This window comes from Sturnira hondurensis, unplaced genomic scaffold, assembly GCF_014824575.4.
Source record: "Sturnira hondurensis isolate 20B ecotype Veracruz unplaced genomic scaffold, ASM1482457v3 Scaffold0009906, whole genome shotgun sequence".
Classification (NCBI taxonomy): domain Eukaryota; kingdom Metazoa; phylum Chordata; class Mammalia; order Chiroptera; family Phyllostomidae; genus Sturnira; species Sturnira hondurensis.
Genome location: NW_028082537.1, coordinates 1,389,220 through 1,410,382, shown reverse-complemented (window position 1 = coordinate 1,410,382; position 21,163 = coordinate 1,389,220). Strand labels below are relative to the sequence as shown.

Sequence of the window (21,163 nt, the reverse complement as noted above, 5' to 3'; positions counted from 1 at the left end):
TATTTCAATGTCTACATTCAGCTATCAAGAACTTAATTTTAACTAAAAAAAGGAAAAATCTATTAAGTCGATGGGCTACATATTTAGCAACAACAAATCCACTTACTTTTTTTTCTTTCTCATGATGTTTATCCTGAGAGTGAGAGGAAGAATCACTTAAACTTTGATCATATGACCTATTAGATCCCCGTTTGCTCTTTTTCTAAAAAAGAAAATATATATACATATATGTATATGTATATAAAATTTTTTAAATAATCGTTTTGTTAGGCTTAAACCAATTCAAGTGTGAAGTATTTCAAAATGTCTACTGTAGTAAAAAATGTCTCACTATTTTAAAATATATAACTATACACCATCCATATATCTCCCATTGCATTATAAAGAAAAATCTGACCCTGAATTTAACATTAATGCCATATTTTTGTACATTAATTAAAATGTGTGAAGATAGACTAGTTTCAAACAAGCAATAGCTTATTTGTCACTTTATCACACAACCACCTCATTAAAAAAAATCAGCTATAATTTTCAAGATTTCCTTTAAAAAAGAAAAGCTTCAACAAAATAGAGAATGCCATATTTTAAAGAAGGATGCTAAGACTAGAGGAAAAGAAAATATCTAAAGAGTTACTTTATGCCACTAGGAAAAGCAAGAAGCTTTTTAATCTCAAACAGAATTAAGGCATACAGTTTTCTAAAAACTTGTTTCTGTGTTAAGAAGAAAAATTAAAATGTCAGTATTAGATTCATGCATTTTTCAAAACATTACTAAAAGTATCACACATTTCTGTTTAAAGTATTTACACAGTTTCATAATAAAGTATGGTAGGAGTATCTGAGGTGTTTAAAACTTGGTGGTACCATAACTAATTAGTTTATACTAGATAAAAATGACTATAAAAGCTGCTCAAATTCCATGCAAATATACAGCTTATACAAGAACAGCATGTCAATAATTAGCAATGAGAAAATTCTATTCACACAAACTTAAAATATAAAAATAATGAAGGATTTTGATCTAAATCATCTGTCATTTAAAAAATAAAAACTCCAACATGCTTTTAAACACCCAAGAAGCAAACTTTTCAATTTTGTTTTCTCAAAATTTCTCTTACACACTTTAGTGTTCGTCAGTTATTAAAATACATCAGTTTCCAATACCAAACAATATATACACATACTTTTAGGTATTTCATATACATGAATCAGAATATTGGAGTTATGAGCTGTTCATTTCAAGAAAAATGGATCCCTAAGTTATTATTTACCAGGGAGGGAGAGGGGTAAGAGACAGGGAAGGGAAGATGGAAGGAGGAAGAAAAGGAAGAAGGGAGGAAGGGGAAGAAGGAGTGCCCCAGCCTCAGCAGAAAGGTAACAAAATTGTTTTAAAAGACACTAAAGAAAAACAAAGAGGACCTAAACTTCAGTATACATATCTGGCTGCTATCAATGACATCTAAGACATAGACACTTGGGACATTAAAAAAATGTTGGTCCTTCGAAGGAACATGAATACAAAATATTTAATAGTTAATCAAATATTACTAACTTAATCATCCAACCAGTGAAGACTGACCAAATCTAAAATAGTCGCCAAAGTTGTATTTAAATACATTTTCTTAAGATCTTTAACTAAGAAGTTACAAAACAGACTTGTTTCAATTTTACTATCTCCTAGTAAATAAATGGGTATACATATAAAAATATATAGGAATAGTAATAAAGCAAAAATATGAGAAACAAGAGAGTCACAAAATGCTTGCAGTCAAATGTCAAAAATCATTACCTAAAAATTTAAGTATAAAGTTATACAGTTTTTTAAACATTTGTTTTTTCTACTAAATGTATACCAATATTCACTATTAACTAGTAATACATATTCTAAATTAGAATTTTGGCATATTTGCCTTTATTAATGAACTAAAGCAAAGCAAAATCTTTTTAAATTATTAGGTCTTTTTATCCCCAGTAAAGAACATGCATAGCAAACCCAATCTCACAGAAAAAATCAAAGAAAAAGGAATAGCTATTATGCCTTCTTTAAGAGTCAACTCTATTGTCAAAACGAATCACCTAACATTTTAATATTAAATTCTTACCAGCTTACTAAAATGGTATTTACAGTAGCCACAGTATTGGACATTATCTGCACCATTCCCTTCTTCTTCACAAAGCAGTCCAGCAAACTGGGCACTGAAAATAAAAGCCAATTATATCAATGAAATGTCAAACCACAGTGTGTGTGTGTGTGTGTGTGTGTGTGCATATGTAAACTGAAATTCACTTCCAAGCATGTGAAGTTTAAAAACAAAACAAAACAAAACAAAAAAATGTAGATCTCCTAAGAGAAAAAGACAATACAAAAGGTTTTGTTCTGGCTGTGACCAAGCAAACATATTTTACCTCAATCTGTGGCTGATATTTTTTAAAGTCACATTTATGGGGTTTTTTTGTTTTTTAGATTTTTATTTATTTATCTTTAGAGGGGAAGGGAAGGAGAGAAGGAGAGAAATATCAATGTATGGTTGCCTCTCATGAGTCCCCTGCTGGGAACTGGCCTGCAACCCAGGCATGTGCCCTGACTGGGAATCGAACCACAATCATGCGGTTCGCAGGCCTGCGCTCAATCCACTGAGCTACACCAGCCAGGACACATTTATGGTTTAATATATACTTTTCATTATGTTTTACATCACAAAGCATACAATGAATCTCTTTAAGAAATCCCCCCACAAATAACACTTCATTTTACTTTTCAATCTATACCACAGGTACAAATGGAAAAGTCAGGCCTCTAAAAGGCTGAAATGACATGTGATGGTATTTGCCCACAAATACAGATCATATACTGTTAGAAGGAAAATGCTTCAAGTCACAGCACAGTCTAATAGGCAAGAAAAACATGATCTGTGGTTTTTCAATCAAAAACAATGGAAGAAATGGAACTGAAATCTAAATTATTATATTCACATATTTTAAAAATATGAAGTGTTAAAGTTTATAATTGAATCATCATCTTCTCAATTTAACCTTCCACTTTTAACAATCTAAAATTATAGTTATTTGTATATATCTCATCCAAAAAAATGAACTTTTATCATGGAAAAATTAAGTACAGTATTAAGAGAATTTATTTAAAAAATATTTTGCACTCAAAATACTCTAAAATAGACTTCATAAATCCACACACTAAGAGTTCAGGAAATAAAGCATGTGCCTATACTGACTATTAAATATAGATCGATTCTTAGAATTAGTAAGTAAATAAATTTCACAGACTTTTATTTTGAACTACTGTCTATTAAGTTAATTTTTATGGCTTTTTTGGTCTTGAAATTTTATGCTGAAAAAAAACGTCTAAGTAACTTTGTAAGAAGTACCCACTATAATACTGAGAATAATGCTGACTGCTTTTTTCCTCTTTAAAATATAGACAGGAAGAAATGCTACCACCATTCATTGAATCCTTACTAACATTATAGGCACTGCACAAAGTTTACCTAATAACAAATCAAAGGGTAGGTAACCAACACTAATATTTTAAATGAAATGAAACTGAATAAAGACACTGGAACCAGGATCCACCTACTGAAAATTCACACTGGTAAATACATTCAATTATTAGAATTACCTTTATCACAAATAAGAAAGTCTAAATATAGACACTATCCCAATAAAATTTAGTGTAAAAAGTATTTCGGTACCTAAGTCTTTCATTTACAAGGCAGTCCCAATTTCAGTTCTGTACAGTGATGGAAACATACTTACCATGTCACATGGAAAGCCTGTCTACATCCATGTTTATTACACGTCATGCAAGCTCCAGTGGCTGCTTTGCTTTCTCTTCCTTGTTCATCACAAATGTAGCAAGTCTTAAGATAGAAAAACAAAAACAAAAATGAAACTCTTTAAACTTATCTTCAGGAGTCAAGATCATGTTTTAACTATCTAACCTACTTTACTTCAAAACATGAATTCATGTCTTTTGACTATAACCTAATTTTCACAAACAATACAAACATGAAACCATATACAAGGACATATACACAGACCTAGGATTTCACAAAGGCACTGTCTTCCTAGATTCACAATCCCTGCAAAATTAGAAGAATCTTGCCCTGCCCAGGTGGCTCCATTGGTTGGAGCATCGTCCCATACACCAAAGGGTTTGGGTTTGATCCCCAGTAAGGGCACATACCTAGGTTGTGGGTTTGATCCTTGGTTAGGGCTCTTAAGGGAGTAAACCAATCAATGTTTCTCTCAATGTCTGTTTGCCTCACCTCCCCAAAATCAATAAGCATATCCTCAGGTGATAATTAAAAAAAAATAAAAATCTTCACAGGCACTGAGACCAGAGACCAGGACAGTGTCTACCACACCTTGGTCTGAAAACCTCCACACCAATATTCACCTGATCCCTGTCACAATGTTGTAAAAAGAAGTAAAAAGAAATTTTGTCCTTCATTTATTTGGGAAGTAAGCATATCTAAGGGAGTTTGATACAGGAAGCTGGGAGCTAAGAGATGAAAGACAGTCCTATGTGAGTAAGCAAGGTTAAGGGCAGTCCAATGGTCTACAAAAATCTCACATCGGCTCATTCAGTCCTGCCAACCTGACATACTAGGTCTGAAAAAGATACTTTAGCTAAGGTCAGAGATGCCCCCAAGAGATATTGGCTAACACTCACTCCTAGCAACTTTGACTGACATCTGTTTACTTTTACCAATTGCAAATAGTTAAACTTCAAAGAAGATTTAATTATATAAATGGCAACCTATGAGCATCTGTATATGAATAAAATTCTTAGCTGACTAGAAGTTGAGCAAACAAAAAATTAATGTCTAACTACATATAATCAGGTGATATACTTCTAAAATGAGACCAATTTCTGAACAGTAATAAGGCATAACCTAGCCAACTTCAACAGGATCACATGAATTTTTGGAGCTAAAGAGATTTTCCCCCACTATGCGCTATGGTACCAAATAACATCATTCAACAACATTTACCGAAAAAGCCTAATACCTAGTCAGGTACACAAATATAAAATCCTTTGTTGAAAAAAGGATTCACACTGAACTGAATTACAAAAATTACTTCATACCTATAAAAAGTAAAGTTTCAAGTTACAACAAAACTATTTATCTAGATATACTAAAAAGAACGTTTCTAACTGTTCGAATTACAAAAAGACAGTATGAAACGACAACAATGAAAAAATTTAACATATTTTTTTTGGCCTACAAATGATCAAGAAGATTAAAGAAGAAAAAGAGAGCTGACTAAAAGAGTAACATTTTATATAGTGAAATTCTTGGAAAATACATTGTACAAATATGCCTCAAATATCTCCATAACTTCCAAAGGGCTGACAGTGAAAGACACATCACTTGACCATTCAATAAAACTAAAACTTACAATGAATCTTTATTTAAAATATATAAATAAACAGGAGGTAGAACATCAGGACTACAAGAATGGCAGGATGAAGAGCACCACTGATTTTCTCCCTAGTGCATTAACCATTCATTCACAAGTGAAAAAGAACACTCTGAAGTCTCTAAAAATTGTACTGAAGACATGCAACAAATAAAGAAAATTTTATTCAAGAAAATCTACTAAATTTCAAGAACAGTGCTTGTGACATTTGAGCTATGATCAGCTCCCATCACCACCATGCCACCTCCACACAAAGTGCTAGCTCTCTGTTTTGGAACTTCCCTTCCATTGAGAGTGATCAAAAAAGATGAGGGCTTCCTCTCACTCAATTCCTAGTCTAAGGCTATATTTTCACCCTAGGAGGGCAAGATCTCCAGTGACTCTCATCCTGCTCATCCCTGAGCTTCCACTCATAAACCCCCACCTTGACCTAACAACAGGCCAAGAATCCTGGGTCCTGCCATCCATTTCCCAGCTCACTAGCAGAATAAACAAGCTAGGATTATTCTATCTAGCAAAGCTATCATTTAGAATAATAGAAGGGCAGATAAAGTGCTTCCCAGACAAGGTAAAGCTAAAGGAGTTCATCATCACCAAGCCCTTATCTTATGAAATGTTAAGGGGACTTATTTAAGAAAAAGATCAAAACTATGAACATTAAAATAGCAATAAATATATAACTATCAACAATTAAATCTAAAAAACAAAATAAGCAAAGAAGCAGAACAGAAACAAAATCATAGATATGGAGAACAGAGTTTGTGGCCAGTGGGAAGGACGGTGAGGGGGACTGGGGGAAGGTGAAGAGATTAGGTACAAATTAGTAGGTACAGCATAGGCAGGAGGATATTAAAAGCAAGTACAGGAAATGGAGTTGCCGAAGAACTTACATGCAGGACCCATGGACATGAACAAAGGAGGGGGTATCACTGGAGGAAGGGGGTACTGGGTAGAGTGGGGCAAAGGGGGAGTAACTGGGTAAACTGTAATAACATAAATTTTTATGTTATTTAGTGTTTTAAAAAACACTTCGGTTGTAAACAATTAAGATGGAACTGGCAGCTCCAAAATACTAGTACAAACAAGCAAAGCAGTAGGCCAGCATGAGAAAAATAGCAAATAAGGACCCTGGATCACACTCCTCTCTATGGGTCCAAAAGGCTATGGACATGAACTAGGTTGCACCCAATAAGGAGAAATCGAAGTGGGATTTGGGGCAGACTTAAAAGCATTCCCTAAAGGCATACACAAAACCATCAATCAATAAGGCTCAAGGGGCTTTAGTACAACCTATGATCAAAACTGGCTGAACAATAAGTTACTCTTAGGGCAACTCCTAACAATCCAGACTTGAAAATAAAATCACACTTATATCAAATGGTCTAAAAGACTGTGCATGCTCAAGGCTGCATGCTCTCAAAAAGGACTGAAGAGAAAGCCTTAGATGATCTCCTTGAAAAATAAATCTAAGTCATACACAAATATGAAATGGCAAAGGATTAAAACCTAACTAGCTAAGAGGGCTTAAGCACAATCTTTGACTAATAAGTGGTTTATGTTGAAGCAAAGGCAACATAAGAAGTCAGGCTTAAAAAATAAAAAAATAAATAAAGACATCTGAGCAAGGCCATCTAAGACTATATACATTGTTAGGAAACACACATCGGAGAATTATTCCAGACAAGTTGTTAAATAATTGAGCAAACAACAAAAAAACCCACAGGGGAAGAAAGAAGCATTCTCCAGAGTACAAGAATGGGGCAAAAGTAGGCTTACAATTATGAGTGTATGAAATAGAATTTATTCTTGTATTATTATTTATTATTGCATTTTTCTCGATACAAACAAATGTAAACCCACTTTTGCCCCACCCTGAAGTATCTAAAATGTCCAGTTTTCAACAAAAAAAAATTATAAGACAGAGAAACAGGAAAGTGTGATCTTATGCACAAGAACAAGAAGGCAAACACTTGAAACTGCTTGAGGTTTAGCTTAAAAGACTTCAACCAAATGAAAATTCTGGAGTTTAAAAGTCACAAAAGGATACTCTGGTTTCTCTTCAGATCATATAAATCTTTCACCTTTTACTAAAAGTCACTAAAGGGGCTCAAGAGATTTGAGTTAGCAGTAGAAAAACAACAACAAACTTACAAGCAGGATAAACATATTTATATTTATACAATATAAATATTTTTTCAAATTATACTACCTAAAGAACAGTTTCTGAGAAATGTGGACACCATCAGGGGCACTAACTTTTACATATGAGAAAACCAGGAGGAGTGAAAGAAAGGGACAGAAACTGTATATGAATAAATAATGTCTGAAAACTTCCCAAAATTTATGAAAAACAGTAATCCAAAAGGTTAAACTCAAATAGGATAAAAATGTAGAAAGCACACTCAAAATGATAGAGGCCAAAAATAAAGAGAGAATCTTGGTAACGTGAGAAATAATTACTCATCACATACAAGGAAACCACAATAAATTGAACACCTTAGGTTTCATCAGAAACAATGAAGACAGAAGGCAGCAACAAAACATATTTAAAATGCTGAAAGAACAAAACAGCCAACCAAGAATCCTATACCCAACGAAGCTATACTGCAAAAATAAAAGTGAAATAAAGACATTCTCAGACAAACAAAAAGTGAGATACTTTGTTCTTCAAGCTTGACTAAGAAAGAATATTAAAGGAAATTCTTTAGGCTAAAACCATGGACCACTAAACAATAACTGCAATTCACACAAAAAACAATGGGTTTCAGTCAACTATACTGCATAAAGCTGAAATTTTAAAAGAAGACTAATTAAAAACACATGGAGAATATTATGCTAAGTGAAATAAGCCAATCAGAGAAAGATAATTACTATATGATATCATTTACATGTGGAATATAATAAACAAATAATAGAAACATAAGCATGCATACATAGAACAGATTAGCAGCTGTCAGAAGGGAGTGGGGTTTGGGGGCTCGGTGAACAAAAGGCTAAAGGATTAAACAAACAAACAGACAAATACACACAGACTCAGACAACAATATGGTGATAGCTAGAAGGAAAAGTGGGGATGAAAAGAGACTTTACTTTGGGTGATAGGTGCATGCAGCAGTATGCAGATGACGTTTAGTTGAGTTATACACTTGAAACCTGTACAGTTTTGTTAACCAATGTTAGCCCAATAGACTCAATAAAAAATATTTTTAAATAAAAAAGAACAGAGAACTCTGACAAAGGTAATTTCTTGGAAATGATTAAAGGGTTTTTTTTGTCTGATAAAAAACCATATAAGTAGATATGCCTTTCTTATTCTTCTCTTAATACAAAAAATAATTGTATAAAACAACGCCCACATTTTACTGTTGGGACTATAACATATAAAAATATAGTTGACAATGAGAACAAAATCAAAGAGGGTGGGAATAAAGCTATATTGGAGAAGGAAAATAACAGCATATGGCAACTTGAACCAATAGAAAGAAATGAATAGTAACAAAAATGGTACATAGGAAAATATACATGTACACACACATCCACTCTATAAATGAATCTCCTTCTCTTAACTCCTTGAAAAGATATAACACTATATAAAGCAATAATTTTAACAATGTACTATTGGGTTTGTAGTATATACAGACATACTATCTATAATAACAGCACAAAAGGGAGGACAGGAATGGCTGTATAAGAATGAATTTTCCACATTACTAAAATTAAGTACATTCTGCTAAGATGAATACTGTAAGCCCTACAGCAACCACTAAAAAAAACTACCCAAGAAAAGATAATTTTAAAATAATGAAAGGAATTTAAAATGGTACACTAGAAAATATCCACATGAGATTAAAGAAGGCAGTTAAAAAAAGAAATATAGTGGAGCCCTGAGTGGTGTGGCTCATGGGATTGGGCATCACCCCACACACCTAAAAGTCACTGATATGACTCCCAACAAGGAATATGCTCTGGCTGGGCTCAGGTCACTGACTAGGGGCATGCAAGAGGCAACCAATCGATGTTTCTCTTGTACATCCATGCTTCTCTTCCTCTATTTCTCCCTCCCTTCTCCTTTCTCTAAAATTTAAATAAATGAATGAATGAATGAATGAATAAAATCTTTTAAGAAAAAGGAAGAAAGTTGTCACCAGAAAACAAAAACTAAAATGGCAGACATAAATCCATTTACATTAATAATATCATTGAATGTGGAAGTGCTTCAATTGAAAGGCAGAGACTGATAAAATAACAAGTTCCATATGCTGTCCACAGAAGGCATACTTTAAAGTTACTAACTAGTTAAGAGTAAATGGATGAAAAAGTGAAAGCAGAAGACAGCTGGAATGTCTACCATTATATGACCCCTTCACCTGAAAAAGACTTTGAAATGAAAAGATAAAGAGGGACATTTTCTAATAATAGAAAAGGTTGCCCTGACTGATGTGGCTCAGCAGGTTGGGCACTGTCCCACAAAGCAGAAGGGTCACTGGTTTGATTCCTGGTCAGGGCACATGCCTGAGTTGTAGGTTCAGTCCATGGTCGGGGTACATTCAACGGGCAAGCAATCATGTTTCTCTCGCATATGGATGTTTTTCTCCCTCCCATCTCCATTATGAACAAATAAAATAAAATCTTTTAAAAGAAGGCCAATCTGTGAGAAAGTTGTAATAATTTTAATTTTATATATGCATCTAATAACAGAGCCCCAAGACACCTGAATCAAGAAAGAAAAACAAGTAATTTAATAATTTAAAGATTATCATTAAATAATTATCAAATCAAGAAGAAAGCTGTAAACTACCTGAGGATTATTGAGAAAATGCTCACAAATAGCAAAAATCATATCTAAATAAGATGTTAAATATGTGAATAGAGCTATACTCAGACCCAAATTCATAGCCTGAAAGTCTTCACTTTTTAAAGAAAAAAAAAGCCATTAGTTGACCTAACTTTTTCAAAACAATGTTTATAGCAAAAGAATATATGAGCCAAATTCCAACCCTAGTAAGAAGTAGAAAGCTTGAAGAGCATTATGTCAAACTTAACAAGAAAAAACTATTTAAACTAGAAAACAACTTCCTGAAACTATAAAAGATTTGCAGTTGCAAGGCAACCAAGTAGCCTGAACTCCAAAAAGAGATGCACTCTCCCAGCAACCCACTAAGAACCACAAGATGCTAACAAATTGCTAAAAGCTGATTATAGGCTAGTGTGCAAACACAGACAGAATAGAAGTTCATACTCATTCACAGGCTATATACTATAAGGTTTTAGAAGGAACTCATGGGGAGGATTGAAAGAAAGGAGTCAAAACAACCAGAAAGAATCTCACTCAGTGGTGTAGGTGTAAAGAAAGAAATCAGGCACCACTAAGGGAAAGATGAAATCCTACCTCTTGCCCACTCCTTTCAAAAGCCTTAAGCATCTGCGGGACTGGCAACAAACTCTATCATGCCTAAGGCATGGATAAAGACCCACCATGGTGCCCGGGCTAGTGTAGCTCAGTGGGTTGAGCACAGACTGAGAACCAAAGCATCACCAGTTGAATTCCCAGTCAGGGCACATGCCTGGGTTGCAGGCCAGGTCTCCAGTGGGGGCCATGTGAGAGGCAAACACACTTTGACATTTCTCTCTCTCTCTCTCCCCCTTCCTCCCTCCCCCTCTCTCTAAAAATAAATAAACAAAATCTTAAAATAAGAAAGACCCACCATAGTTAGTAGAACAAAGGAAAAAAATCTTTTATCACTGAGGCAAAGAGCAAATAAAATTCCCAACTATAGGATCCGCAAACAATACAATAGTACTAAAAGTCTTCTAGGCTGGAAAAGGGGCAGGAAGCTCGCTCTCACAAGTCCTTCCACAGATACAAAGCAAAGCATGTCATAAGGAGAGGGATAAGGAACCTCTGAGGCCAAGATATACAGAGCTACCAAAACTAAGTCTGGACCAAAACAACAAAAGAAATCCAAAACCAAAAATATCAAATAAAAAACAACAGCAATCTAACGCCAAAAGAGAGGCAAACAGGTGGTAAAGTCAGAGCACAGAGAGAACTACCTCCCGTGGCACACTGAACAATATAGCTGAAAGGTGAGCACAGAGCACAAACATCCTGGAACCAAAAACCCAGTACCCCAGCCTTCAACTTACTCATTAGAAGAGAACTAAGGGAAAACACCACACCAATGAGTACAGAAGACAGATTGTCAAGCCACAGAGCATTATTCTCAGGTCTTGGAAGCTAATAGAATTTTTTCTGCTAAGTTACAAACCTGCTTTACACCAGTAGCACCCTTTTTCCTTCTTATTTCTCCCTTTTGAAATAGGAATTTCTATACTATACCTCTCCCACCATTGTATCTTAGAAAGAGATAACTCTTCTATATTTTCACAGGTTCACAGATCAAAAGGAATTTCGACTCAGGAAGGACCATATCCATGCCTGATTTAGAGGATTCGATTAGAAGATAGTATTTGGAACATTTGGTTTTTTTATATTTAGGTAAGATTTTTTCATTTAACAGTTGATACTTGAATAGATTAGCACTTTCAGAGATGCTGGGATGGAATAAAAGGATACTGGGATGGAATAAAAGGACTTTGCATGTTGTAAGAAAATTAATGGGGGCCAGGCAGAAGCAGGTAGGTGTCAGATTACTATAGATTGGATTGTGTCCCCCTCAAAACGTTACGTGAGGTCCTAATAACCACCCCATACCTCAGAATATGATTTTATTTGGAAATTGGGTCACTGCAGGTATAATTAGTTAATATTAGGGCATAGTGAATAAAGATAAGATTAGTGTCCTTATAAGAAGATGGCCACAACCCTGGCCAGTGGCTCAATTGGTTGGAGCATCATCCTATACACCAAAAGGTTGCAGGTTCAATCCCCAGTCTAGGTGCATGCAGGCAGCAACCGATCCATGATTCTCTCTCGCACTGATGTTTGTGTGTGTGTCTCTCTCTCCCCCATCCTCTCTTTTCCCTCCTCTCTAAAATCAAACATATCCTCAGATTTGTAAAAATACCTTAAAAATTAATCAGAAGATAGCCACATAAGAACACAGAGACAAAGGAAGAACACCATGTGGACAAAGGAAAAAATTAAGGTGGTACATCTACAAAGCCAAAGAATGCCCAGGATTGCCAGCCATCGCCAGAGGCTAGGAGGGAGGCATGGAACTAATTCTCCTTCTGAATTCTCAGAAGAAACCAACTCTGTCAATACCTTGATTTCAGACTTCTAGCTTCCAAATTTTGGACATAAATTTCTGCTGTTTTAAGCTACTGGCTATGAGTTGGTAATGTTTTGGAGTTGACTAAACACTGGGGGTGGAGGGGTATTCTGATTCATTACATGATTACCATTTTAAACATGACAATTCACAAAATAGTTAAAAATAAAGGAAGCTATGTTATAGCAATAAAGATAAAAACTAAAACTTTACAAAAACAGAACCAAATTTGAACAAAATTATGAAACCCCCAAAATGTTCTTTGTATTAGGCACAAAAGAAATCAAGAATTTAGATAAAGGTAAAAAAAACAAATTTTTTTGTATACTTAATTGATTGTGCTATTAGTTGTCCCATTTTCTTTTCTCTCCTTTATGCCCCTCCACCCTGTAATCCCCCATCCCACCAGCATTACCCTCCTAGTTCATATCCATGGGTCATACATATGAATTCTTCAGGTTCTCCATTTCTTATACTATTCTTAACCTCCCCTGTGTATTTTGTGCCTACAATTTATGCTTCTTATTCCCTGTACCTTTTCTCCCATTCTCCCCACTTTCTGCTGATAACCCTCCATCTGATCTCCATTTCTGTGATTCTTTTCCTATTTTAGTTGTTTGCTTAGTTTGTTTTTGTTGTTTTTTTAGGTTCAGTTGTTGATATATGAAGAAAATTCAAAAAAGATGAAGTCACACACAAAGTATTGAACTTTCAAAAGTCAAAACCAATTTGTAAAAAAAATATCAGTTAGTTTTACACTTTTAGAAAGACCTGTATGTTCTTAGGTGTCACAGAGCATACCAACCCAGTAGCCTACTTCAAACCAGACTTTTGTGCAGGTAAGATCCATTTCTTTATTTCCTCATCATTGTGGGAAAGAAGTGGTAGATACAAAGAGCACTTGACTAATTCCCTAAAAGAGGGGTCATATGGTGTATTATGTGGGAAATTAGGATTGTCACAGTTTAAGAGCAGGTCAATGCTTTGAACTTTCAAAGGAAAAAAACAAAAAACCGCTAGACCTGTAACAGGGGAAAATGGCAAGCTGTATATTCTTCTACAACTTACGAGAAATCTTTACCAGCAGTATTAACTTGATCAGTATTACAACTTGCTGCTAGATGCTCTGCTCCCTTTTGACACTATTCCATGGTTTTCTATTATCCAAGCACTGCTGAAAGGTACCGTTGGGGGATGAAATCTCATTATTCCAATTTCAGACCCAAAATGTAGCCTTATTTTGTTATTCAATATATATTTTTCCCTTCAATCTGGAAGCTCAGATCATCACATTACTCTTTGTGATTACAGGCAGATATTTATATGGCACTGTGAAATAAAACTTCCCATTTTCTCCCTTTTAAAATACTAATGTAACCTACCTCCCAACCTACATAACCCCTCCATTTTCATCCCCTCTCTCTCTACCTGCACATTTTATTGTTACCTTGCCATTTCCCTAAGAAGTCAATCAATTTTGACTTTCAGTCAATATAAATTTGTCTAAAAGCATTAATTTGACAGAAAAGAAGGCTTAAACCAGCAGAATGAAAGATGACCACAAAGGAACCTCCCTTAATGTTGCAGGATGGATGAAGGCATAGGCCAAGCCAGCTATATGTTGTCAAAGTTTTCCCACAGCTGAGAGAAAAACCACTCAGCCAACATATCCAGCTATGTGATTCAACCACTGTTTCCTTCATCAAAAAAGAATGAACCATGTGTGTATTATGGCACAAAGGAAATTAATTTCTGGCAATCCTTACATGTTTTAAGTTTTTAGTACTACATATGGCAACTGGACTTTCCCCTTAAAAGACCACCTTTGACAACGAACAAAGTCATTTTCATCTTCCATGCGACTTTGAAACCTGCAGCAGTTGTATCATTTTGCTTTGTGTATCTCATTTCTAGCATACAGAATGTATCAAAAACATGCCACTTGTAGAAAATGAGCCAGAGTAATGGTTGCAGCTATTTCTGTCAATTTCTTGGAACAATGCTGAATGGTAATGAGAATAAGTATCTAACTTCCTTAATCCCACAAGGCTGCTCTGTGCTAATGTGCAGAAATTTCTTTACACAGAGAAAAGATCTCTGTATTGCAAGTGCAGAAAAATACAAATAACACTATAATTTGGTACATGCTGTATGTTCTTATATAACCTAACTACTTCAAAAGAGTCTAAGTTTTTAATCATCTTGTATGTCTGACACCTCCCCCAAAATGATAAAGTATAGTTGTGTGTCTGTGAGTATTTTCTTTAAACTTCTTTTTTTTTTTAAAGATTTTATTTATTTATCTTTAGAGGGGAAGGGAAGGAGAGAGGGAGAGAAACATCAATGTATGGTTGCCTTTCCTGCATCCCCTGCTGGGAGTTGGCCTGCAGGGAACTGGACTACAACCCAGGCATGTGCCCTGACTGAGAATAGAACCACGATCGTCTGAGTCGCAGGCCCGCGCTCAATCCACTGAGCTACACCAGCCAGGGCTGTGAGTATTTTCTTTAACCAAAACTGAAAGGCAAAATGGAAAAAAAAACCTAAGGTATACACAGGCAAAAATTTAGTATAATTATTTAAAGAGTACATAACTTAAGAAAACCTAACAGTTTAACAGGTAAATGGGCAAAACAAACCCCAGTTCTGATGGCCTAACAAGTAATCAAATAAAAATTACACTAATTAGATATAATTTTCAACTACTGAATTAAAAAAATACTTAAAGTTGTTTTTAATAATGGTGTGGTAAAAGTGGCATTTTCACAAATTATTAACTATAAAAATTTGGAAAAACAGTGAGGCAATATTATAAGAACTTTAGAAACAGGTTTAGTCAATGACACAATAATTCTACTTCTAGATTTCTAGCCAAAAAGAATATTCCAAAACACAGGGGAAAAGGCTTGGTGAAGCATGATTTCTGCCATGCTTTTATATGTAACAAAAAAATAGCTCGATAAAGGCTCAGTGTTCAGTAATATGAAAATGGCAAAACAAATTATGTCACAAACATTAGAATCGTCAGTAAAGAGCCAGGAATAAAATCTGTATTTTTGGCATAATTACAACTCTCTTCTTATTTACAGATCAAAAAACAATTAGAAAACAATGCCAGACCTGGCCAGGTAGTAGCTCACTTGATTAGAGCATAGTCCTGGTATGACAAGCTTGTGGGTCTGATTTCCGGTCAGAGCACATACAAGAATCAACCAGTGAATGAATAAATAAGAGTAATAGCAAATCAATGTTTCTCTCCCTCTCAAGTCAACAATAAAAACAATAAAAAAAAAAAAAGCAATACCCAAACACTTTAAATACAGGGGTGGGCAAAAGTAGGTTTACAGTTGTGAGTAAACACAAGTTTATTCCTGTTTCTTCTTTAATTATTGTATTATATATTTGTATTACAACTATAAATCTACTTTTGCCCATCCCTGTATTTAATTTTAAATATATTGTTTTTAAATATACCAAATATTAAATTATTTAAGTGCTATCTGATATGGTCTAAAATTTGGTAATCCTCACCATGACTGAGAAGCACAAGTATGAGCATCTACCAAGGGGTACGTCTATGCTCCTCGAGAAACGATATTTAAAATATTTTATGTTACACTGTATTTGGGGTGTATGTTATTCTGGGGAAAGATTCCTTATGTTTTATCAAAATCCTGAAGACCTAAAAAAGGTAAAGAACCACTAAGTTTAGAAAAATCTGACCTTCCTTCAAAGTCTGTCTCCCGGCAGAGTGATCACTTTACTGAGATTCCTTTAAAATCAAGCAACTCACACAAATCACAGTTTGCCCAATTTTATCCAGATTGATTCCAAGCTAAAACAAAGTCATACCTTAATTCAATGTGCTAGTGTTCTTCTGTGGTGCAAAAAAATTAACTCCCAATACACAACCACCCCTTTACCAGTTTTTCATTAAGTAATTAAGTGACCTAAATCAGCTCTATTAATAAAGTTGCCAAAAAACTGCATTGTGCATTACTTTTAATTTAAGGCAAAAAAAGACCGATAAATTCTCAAGAAGTCTGTGCAGAACACTGAACTATTTTATTAAAATTAAATAATCAGAATATGTGATTTGGCATATGTACATCAGGAACCATTTATAGGCTTTTTTACAGTTGTTTTAAATAGAACATCTATGCAACAGGAAGGTAAAGAACACCTACACCACTCATACCTCTATGCAGAAATTATCCTCTATGTTCAATTTCTATTGATGGGATGGTATTCCATAATATTTTTCCTACGTGAAAATGCCTTATTCTAAGCCCAGATGCCTACACCAGAGTTTCTCTGTTAGAAATTTAGAACTAAAACTCTTTGAGAGCCAGTTTCCTGTAGGGAATGCAGATAAAATAGGAGCAGAATTATAGGGATTACTATATGGAAGCAGAAACAGACTATAGACATAAAAGAGACTACAGAACCTTCAAAAACAGAGTAGACAGTATTCGCTCTATGACATTCCAGGTTCAAGTCCAATTCCCCATGTATGCTGTGAGACTTCCTCGTGCAGCCGTTCCTTCAACCCCATTTGCACTTTAGGCAGATTTAGTAAATTCAATTTCTCACTAAAATAAAGTCTTTGGTCTTATATCTAAGCCCTTGTTATAGCAATGTTTCTATGGAAAAACAATTTGTCAAATTTGATTTGCCTTGTTTTAATATCATATTGCCCAGCAATGTATCTATCTTTAAGTATGTTTTTATAAAATCTTAACCCTTAATCAACTACATATAACAGATTATATAAATATCTATCGTCTAAAAGTACCTAACACACCAAATAAACATTAAAACAAAAAGTGACATGAGCAAATTTGTATGTTGGTGAGATTTTAATCCCATAATCTATTTTAATGAACCACTGTATACTGCCACTACCATAAATTTAGATTTGAATGTTGCCTTCTGAAGTAAAGAAGCAAAGAAATAACACTGAAGGAATTTATACTGCCATTCTTCCACAGTCCTCAGTAAACCCTATTTAATAGAATAACCTCTTAACTTTGGAATGGCAAAAAAGGCAATTAAAAGTGCAGTTGAATAGAGAAGCACAAAATACACAAAGAACAAATATGTATTATTTATTTATTTATTTATTTATTTATTTATGTTTTAGCTGTTGTTCAAGTAGTTTTCTGCCTTTTACTCCCATCCCCCCCGGCCCTTCCCACCTCCCTCCCGTTTCCACCCTCCCCTTGTTTCTGTCCACGTGTCCCCCATACTTGTTCCTGCCAATCCTTCCCCTTTCCCCCTGAAATTTCCTCTCCTCTTCCCTCTGCAAATATATATTTTTTAAAACGTGCTATTCCCTAAGGCAAAAAATAGCAAATACAGTAAAATATGTATACGTCCTGTCTGGGGTAGCTCAGTGGATTGAGCATGGGCCTATGAACCAGGGGGTTGCAGTTTGATTCCCAGTCAGGGCACATGCCTGGGTTGCAGGCCAGTTCCCAGCAGGGGGCACATGAGAAGCAATCACACATTGATGTTTCTCTCCCTTTCTCCCTCCCTTCCCCCTTTAAGATAAATAAAACCTTTAAAAAATAAAGTGAAGCTTAAAAAAATAGAATGTATACGTGTAAGAATTGGGGGGAGGAAAGGAGATAAAGACAAGAGATAAGTCAAAGAGGGAGATTCAAATTGAGAATGAGCTGAGGTACCAGAAAGGGCAAAAGAAATTTTTGATAGATACATGGATGTGAGATTGTTTCTCTTTTCCAAAAGATTCCACTGTCCACCAAAAAAAGAAAACAGAATTTAAGTGTTCACTTGAGTAGGATAAAGTAGCAAACGAAAACAAACATACATTAGATATACACACAAGCAAATGTTCAATGTTTCGGCAGCAATATGAATTATATCCTGGGACCTTACTATTATATTGTTAATATATGCTAATAAACAACTTGTAGACACAAGACTTGTTTTACAAACAACGTAATAAATCCAACCACAATATGCCAAGAATTTCAAACTTAGTGTCTTTGTACTAAGAAATGAGGAGTCAGTAAACATGACTCCTCTCTATATATTCTATTTCAGGTGAGGATGATGTGCCTGGTACTTACTTTCTTGAAACTGAAATTCCATTCTGATTTTTCTTCCCCATTAAACTAATTAGTCACATTACATATACTAATTACCAAGCTTGGTCAATCAAGTTCCTTACAAATTACCTAAATGTCTCTGTCCCTTCATTTCTATCACTCTCTACCACTTCTAAGTCATTATTAACTTTCTGGAATACTGTGAAAGCCGTAACAGTTTCTATGTAACTACTTTTTTTCTCTTTCTATCCCTCCTCTCCCAATCCTCTCTTCACTATCCATTAGAATGTCAGGCAGACCTAAACATATACCTCCCAAATATAAGAACTCTCAATAGAGATAACGTTCAAGCTCCTTAACTTGATATATGAGGCCCTTGAAAATCTGGTCCTGACAACCTGTCTCAGGATTCTACACATCACATTCAAAGTTGTAGCAATACTGCCCTTCCTCTTCACCATTACTCCCCTCTCTCACCCTCTAATCCTCCCTACTATTTCCCACTTCAAAGCTTTTACTCCTTCAATGTATAAAATCAGTAGCCACTCATGTGCTCCCTTCTGCCTCCTCCCCACACAACCAGCACCTGAAGACCTCTTAACTTTTTAAAATTCAAGAAAGCTGAAACGTTTTCTAAGATACCACCCCTCTCTTTGTTCAGCCATGTTAGACTAGGTTAAGTGAACAATCTCTACTCTAGAATCCATGCACATACTACACAGTAAACCACCATCGATTTATGCATGTCTATCCAACCATACTAAACGATGTATTTATTCCTCACGCATTCCACAGTGCCTGGTACATATAGTAGATGCTATAAATGCTGAATAAATGAGTAGATGAATGTGGAAATGGCACAATCTGAAACCTAGTTTTCTTTAATGACACTAACAATGTCATTAAAAGTCCTAAAAGTGCAGGAGAATATTTAGTACTTTCAAATTATTTTCACCCTTTAAATACAAAATATATTGATAAAAACTTTTAAAAATAGCTGTCCACCACTATTCCTTTTGAAAAAAACTGAAAGTAAGTCAGGCTAGCAATTCTTACGCTGTCCTCTCTTTGAGCTTTTACAATCCAATGGCACCATGTTTTACAGTGTTTTTTATTTGCTTCTTTGTTTTGTCTATTATGATCCTTCCTATATTTATAAACATTCATTCCTTTATAGTCACCTAATAGATTATTCAAAAGGATACAAAAAAGATATTATACATAATTTGCCAATCTCTATGAAAACTGTAGCTTGCTAAAAGAAATGCTTCCTTCACTCTGAAGAACACAGGCTTCCATCTCAAAAAGGTTCATAAATCTCTATGTTGCCCCAATCTTCATATTTCCTTTTTTAAAATTTATATATATTTTTGTATTTATTGGTGTTCAGTTATAGTTGTTCTGCCTTCTTCTCCATTGCTCCTCTGCTCCATCCCAACCCACTCACACGGTTCATTCCCCCTCACTGTCCATGACCATGAGTCCTTTATTTGTGTTCCTTGGCTTGAGCCTTCCCCTTCTTTCCCCTGTTATCCCCTACAGCCTCCCCTCTGGTCACTGTCAATTTGTTTTTATTTCCATGTCTCTGGTTATATTTTGCTCATTTGTTTGTTTTGTTGATTAGATTCCACTTATAGGTGAGATCATATGGTATTTGTCTTTCACTGCCTGGCTTATTTCACTTAGCATAATTCTCCAGTTCCATCCAAGCTGTCGAGAAGGGTAGGAGTTCCTTCTTTCTTTCTCTGCATAGTATTCCATTGTGTAAATGTACCACAGATTTTTCATCCACTCATTTAGTGAGGGGCACTCAGGCTGTTTCCAGCACTTGGCTACTGTAAATAACGCTGCTATGAGCATTGGGGTACATAGGTTCTTTTGAATTGGTATTTCAGAATTTTTACAGTATACTCCCAGCAGTGAGATCACTAGATCAAAAAACAGTTCCATCTTTAGCTCTGGGGTTTTTTTTTAAAGATTTTATTTATTTTTAGAGAGAGGTCAAGGGAGGGAGACAGAGAGGAAGAGAAACATCAATGTGTGGTTGCCTCTTGCACACCCCCTACTGGGACCTGGCCTGCAATCCAGGCATGTGCCCTGACTGGGAATTCAACCAGTGACCCTTTTGTTTGCAGGCCAGCACTCAATCCACTGAGCCACACAAACCAGGGCCCATCTTTAGTTTTTTGAGGAAATTCCATACTGTTTTCCACAGTGGCTGCACCAGTCTGCATTCTCACCAACAGTGCACTAGGGTTCCCTTTTCTTCACAACCTCTTTAGCACTTGCTGTTCGTTGATTTATTAACAATGGCCACTCCAACTGGTATGAAGTGGTTATCTCATTGTGGTTTTAATTCAAAACTCTCTAATGGCTGGTGATGTTGAGCATTTTTTTCATGTGTCTATGGGC

General features: G+C 35.2%; 1 protein-coding gene across 9 annotated transcripts in view; it reads right to left on the bottom strand.

Moving 5' to 3' along the window:
- Positions 1 to 21,163, bottom strand: part of MLLT10 (MLLT10 histone lysine methyltransferase DOT1L cofactor) — a 251,441-nt gene that overhangs the window by 130,078 nt on the left and 100,200 nt on the right. For 8 of the 9 annotated variants that reach the window (XM_037058099.1, XM_037058098.1, XM_037058097.1 and 5 more), the window contains 3 exons: positions 3,772 to 3,875; positions 2,103 to 2,196; positions 107 to 202 (listed from right to left, as the gene is read on the bottom strand). In XM_037058099.1, coding sequence (XP_036913994.1) covers positions 107 to 202; positions 2,103 to 2,196; positions 3,772 to 3,875 — 294 coding nt within the window. The remainder of the gene's footprint in view (positions 1 to 106; positions 203 to 2,102; positions 2,197 to 3,771; positions 3,876 to 21,163) is intronic. The other variant, XM_037058101.1, reaches the window with a different exon arrangement.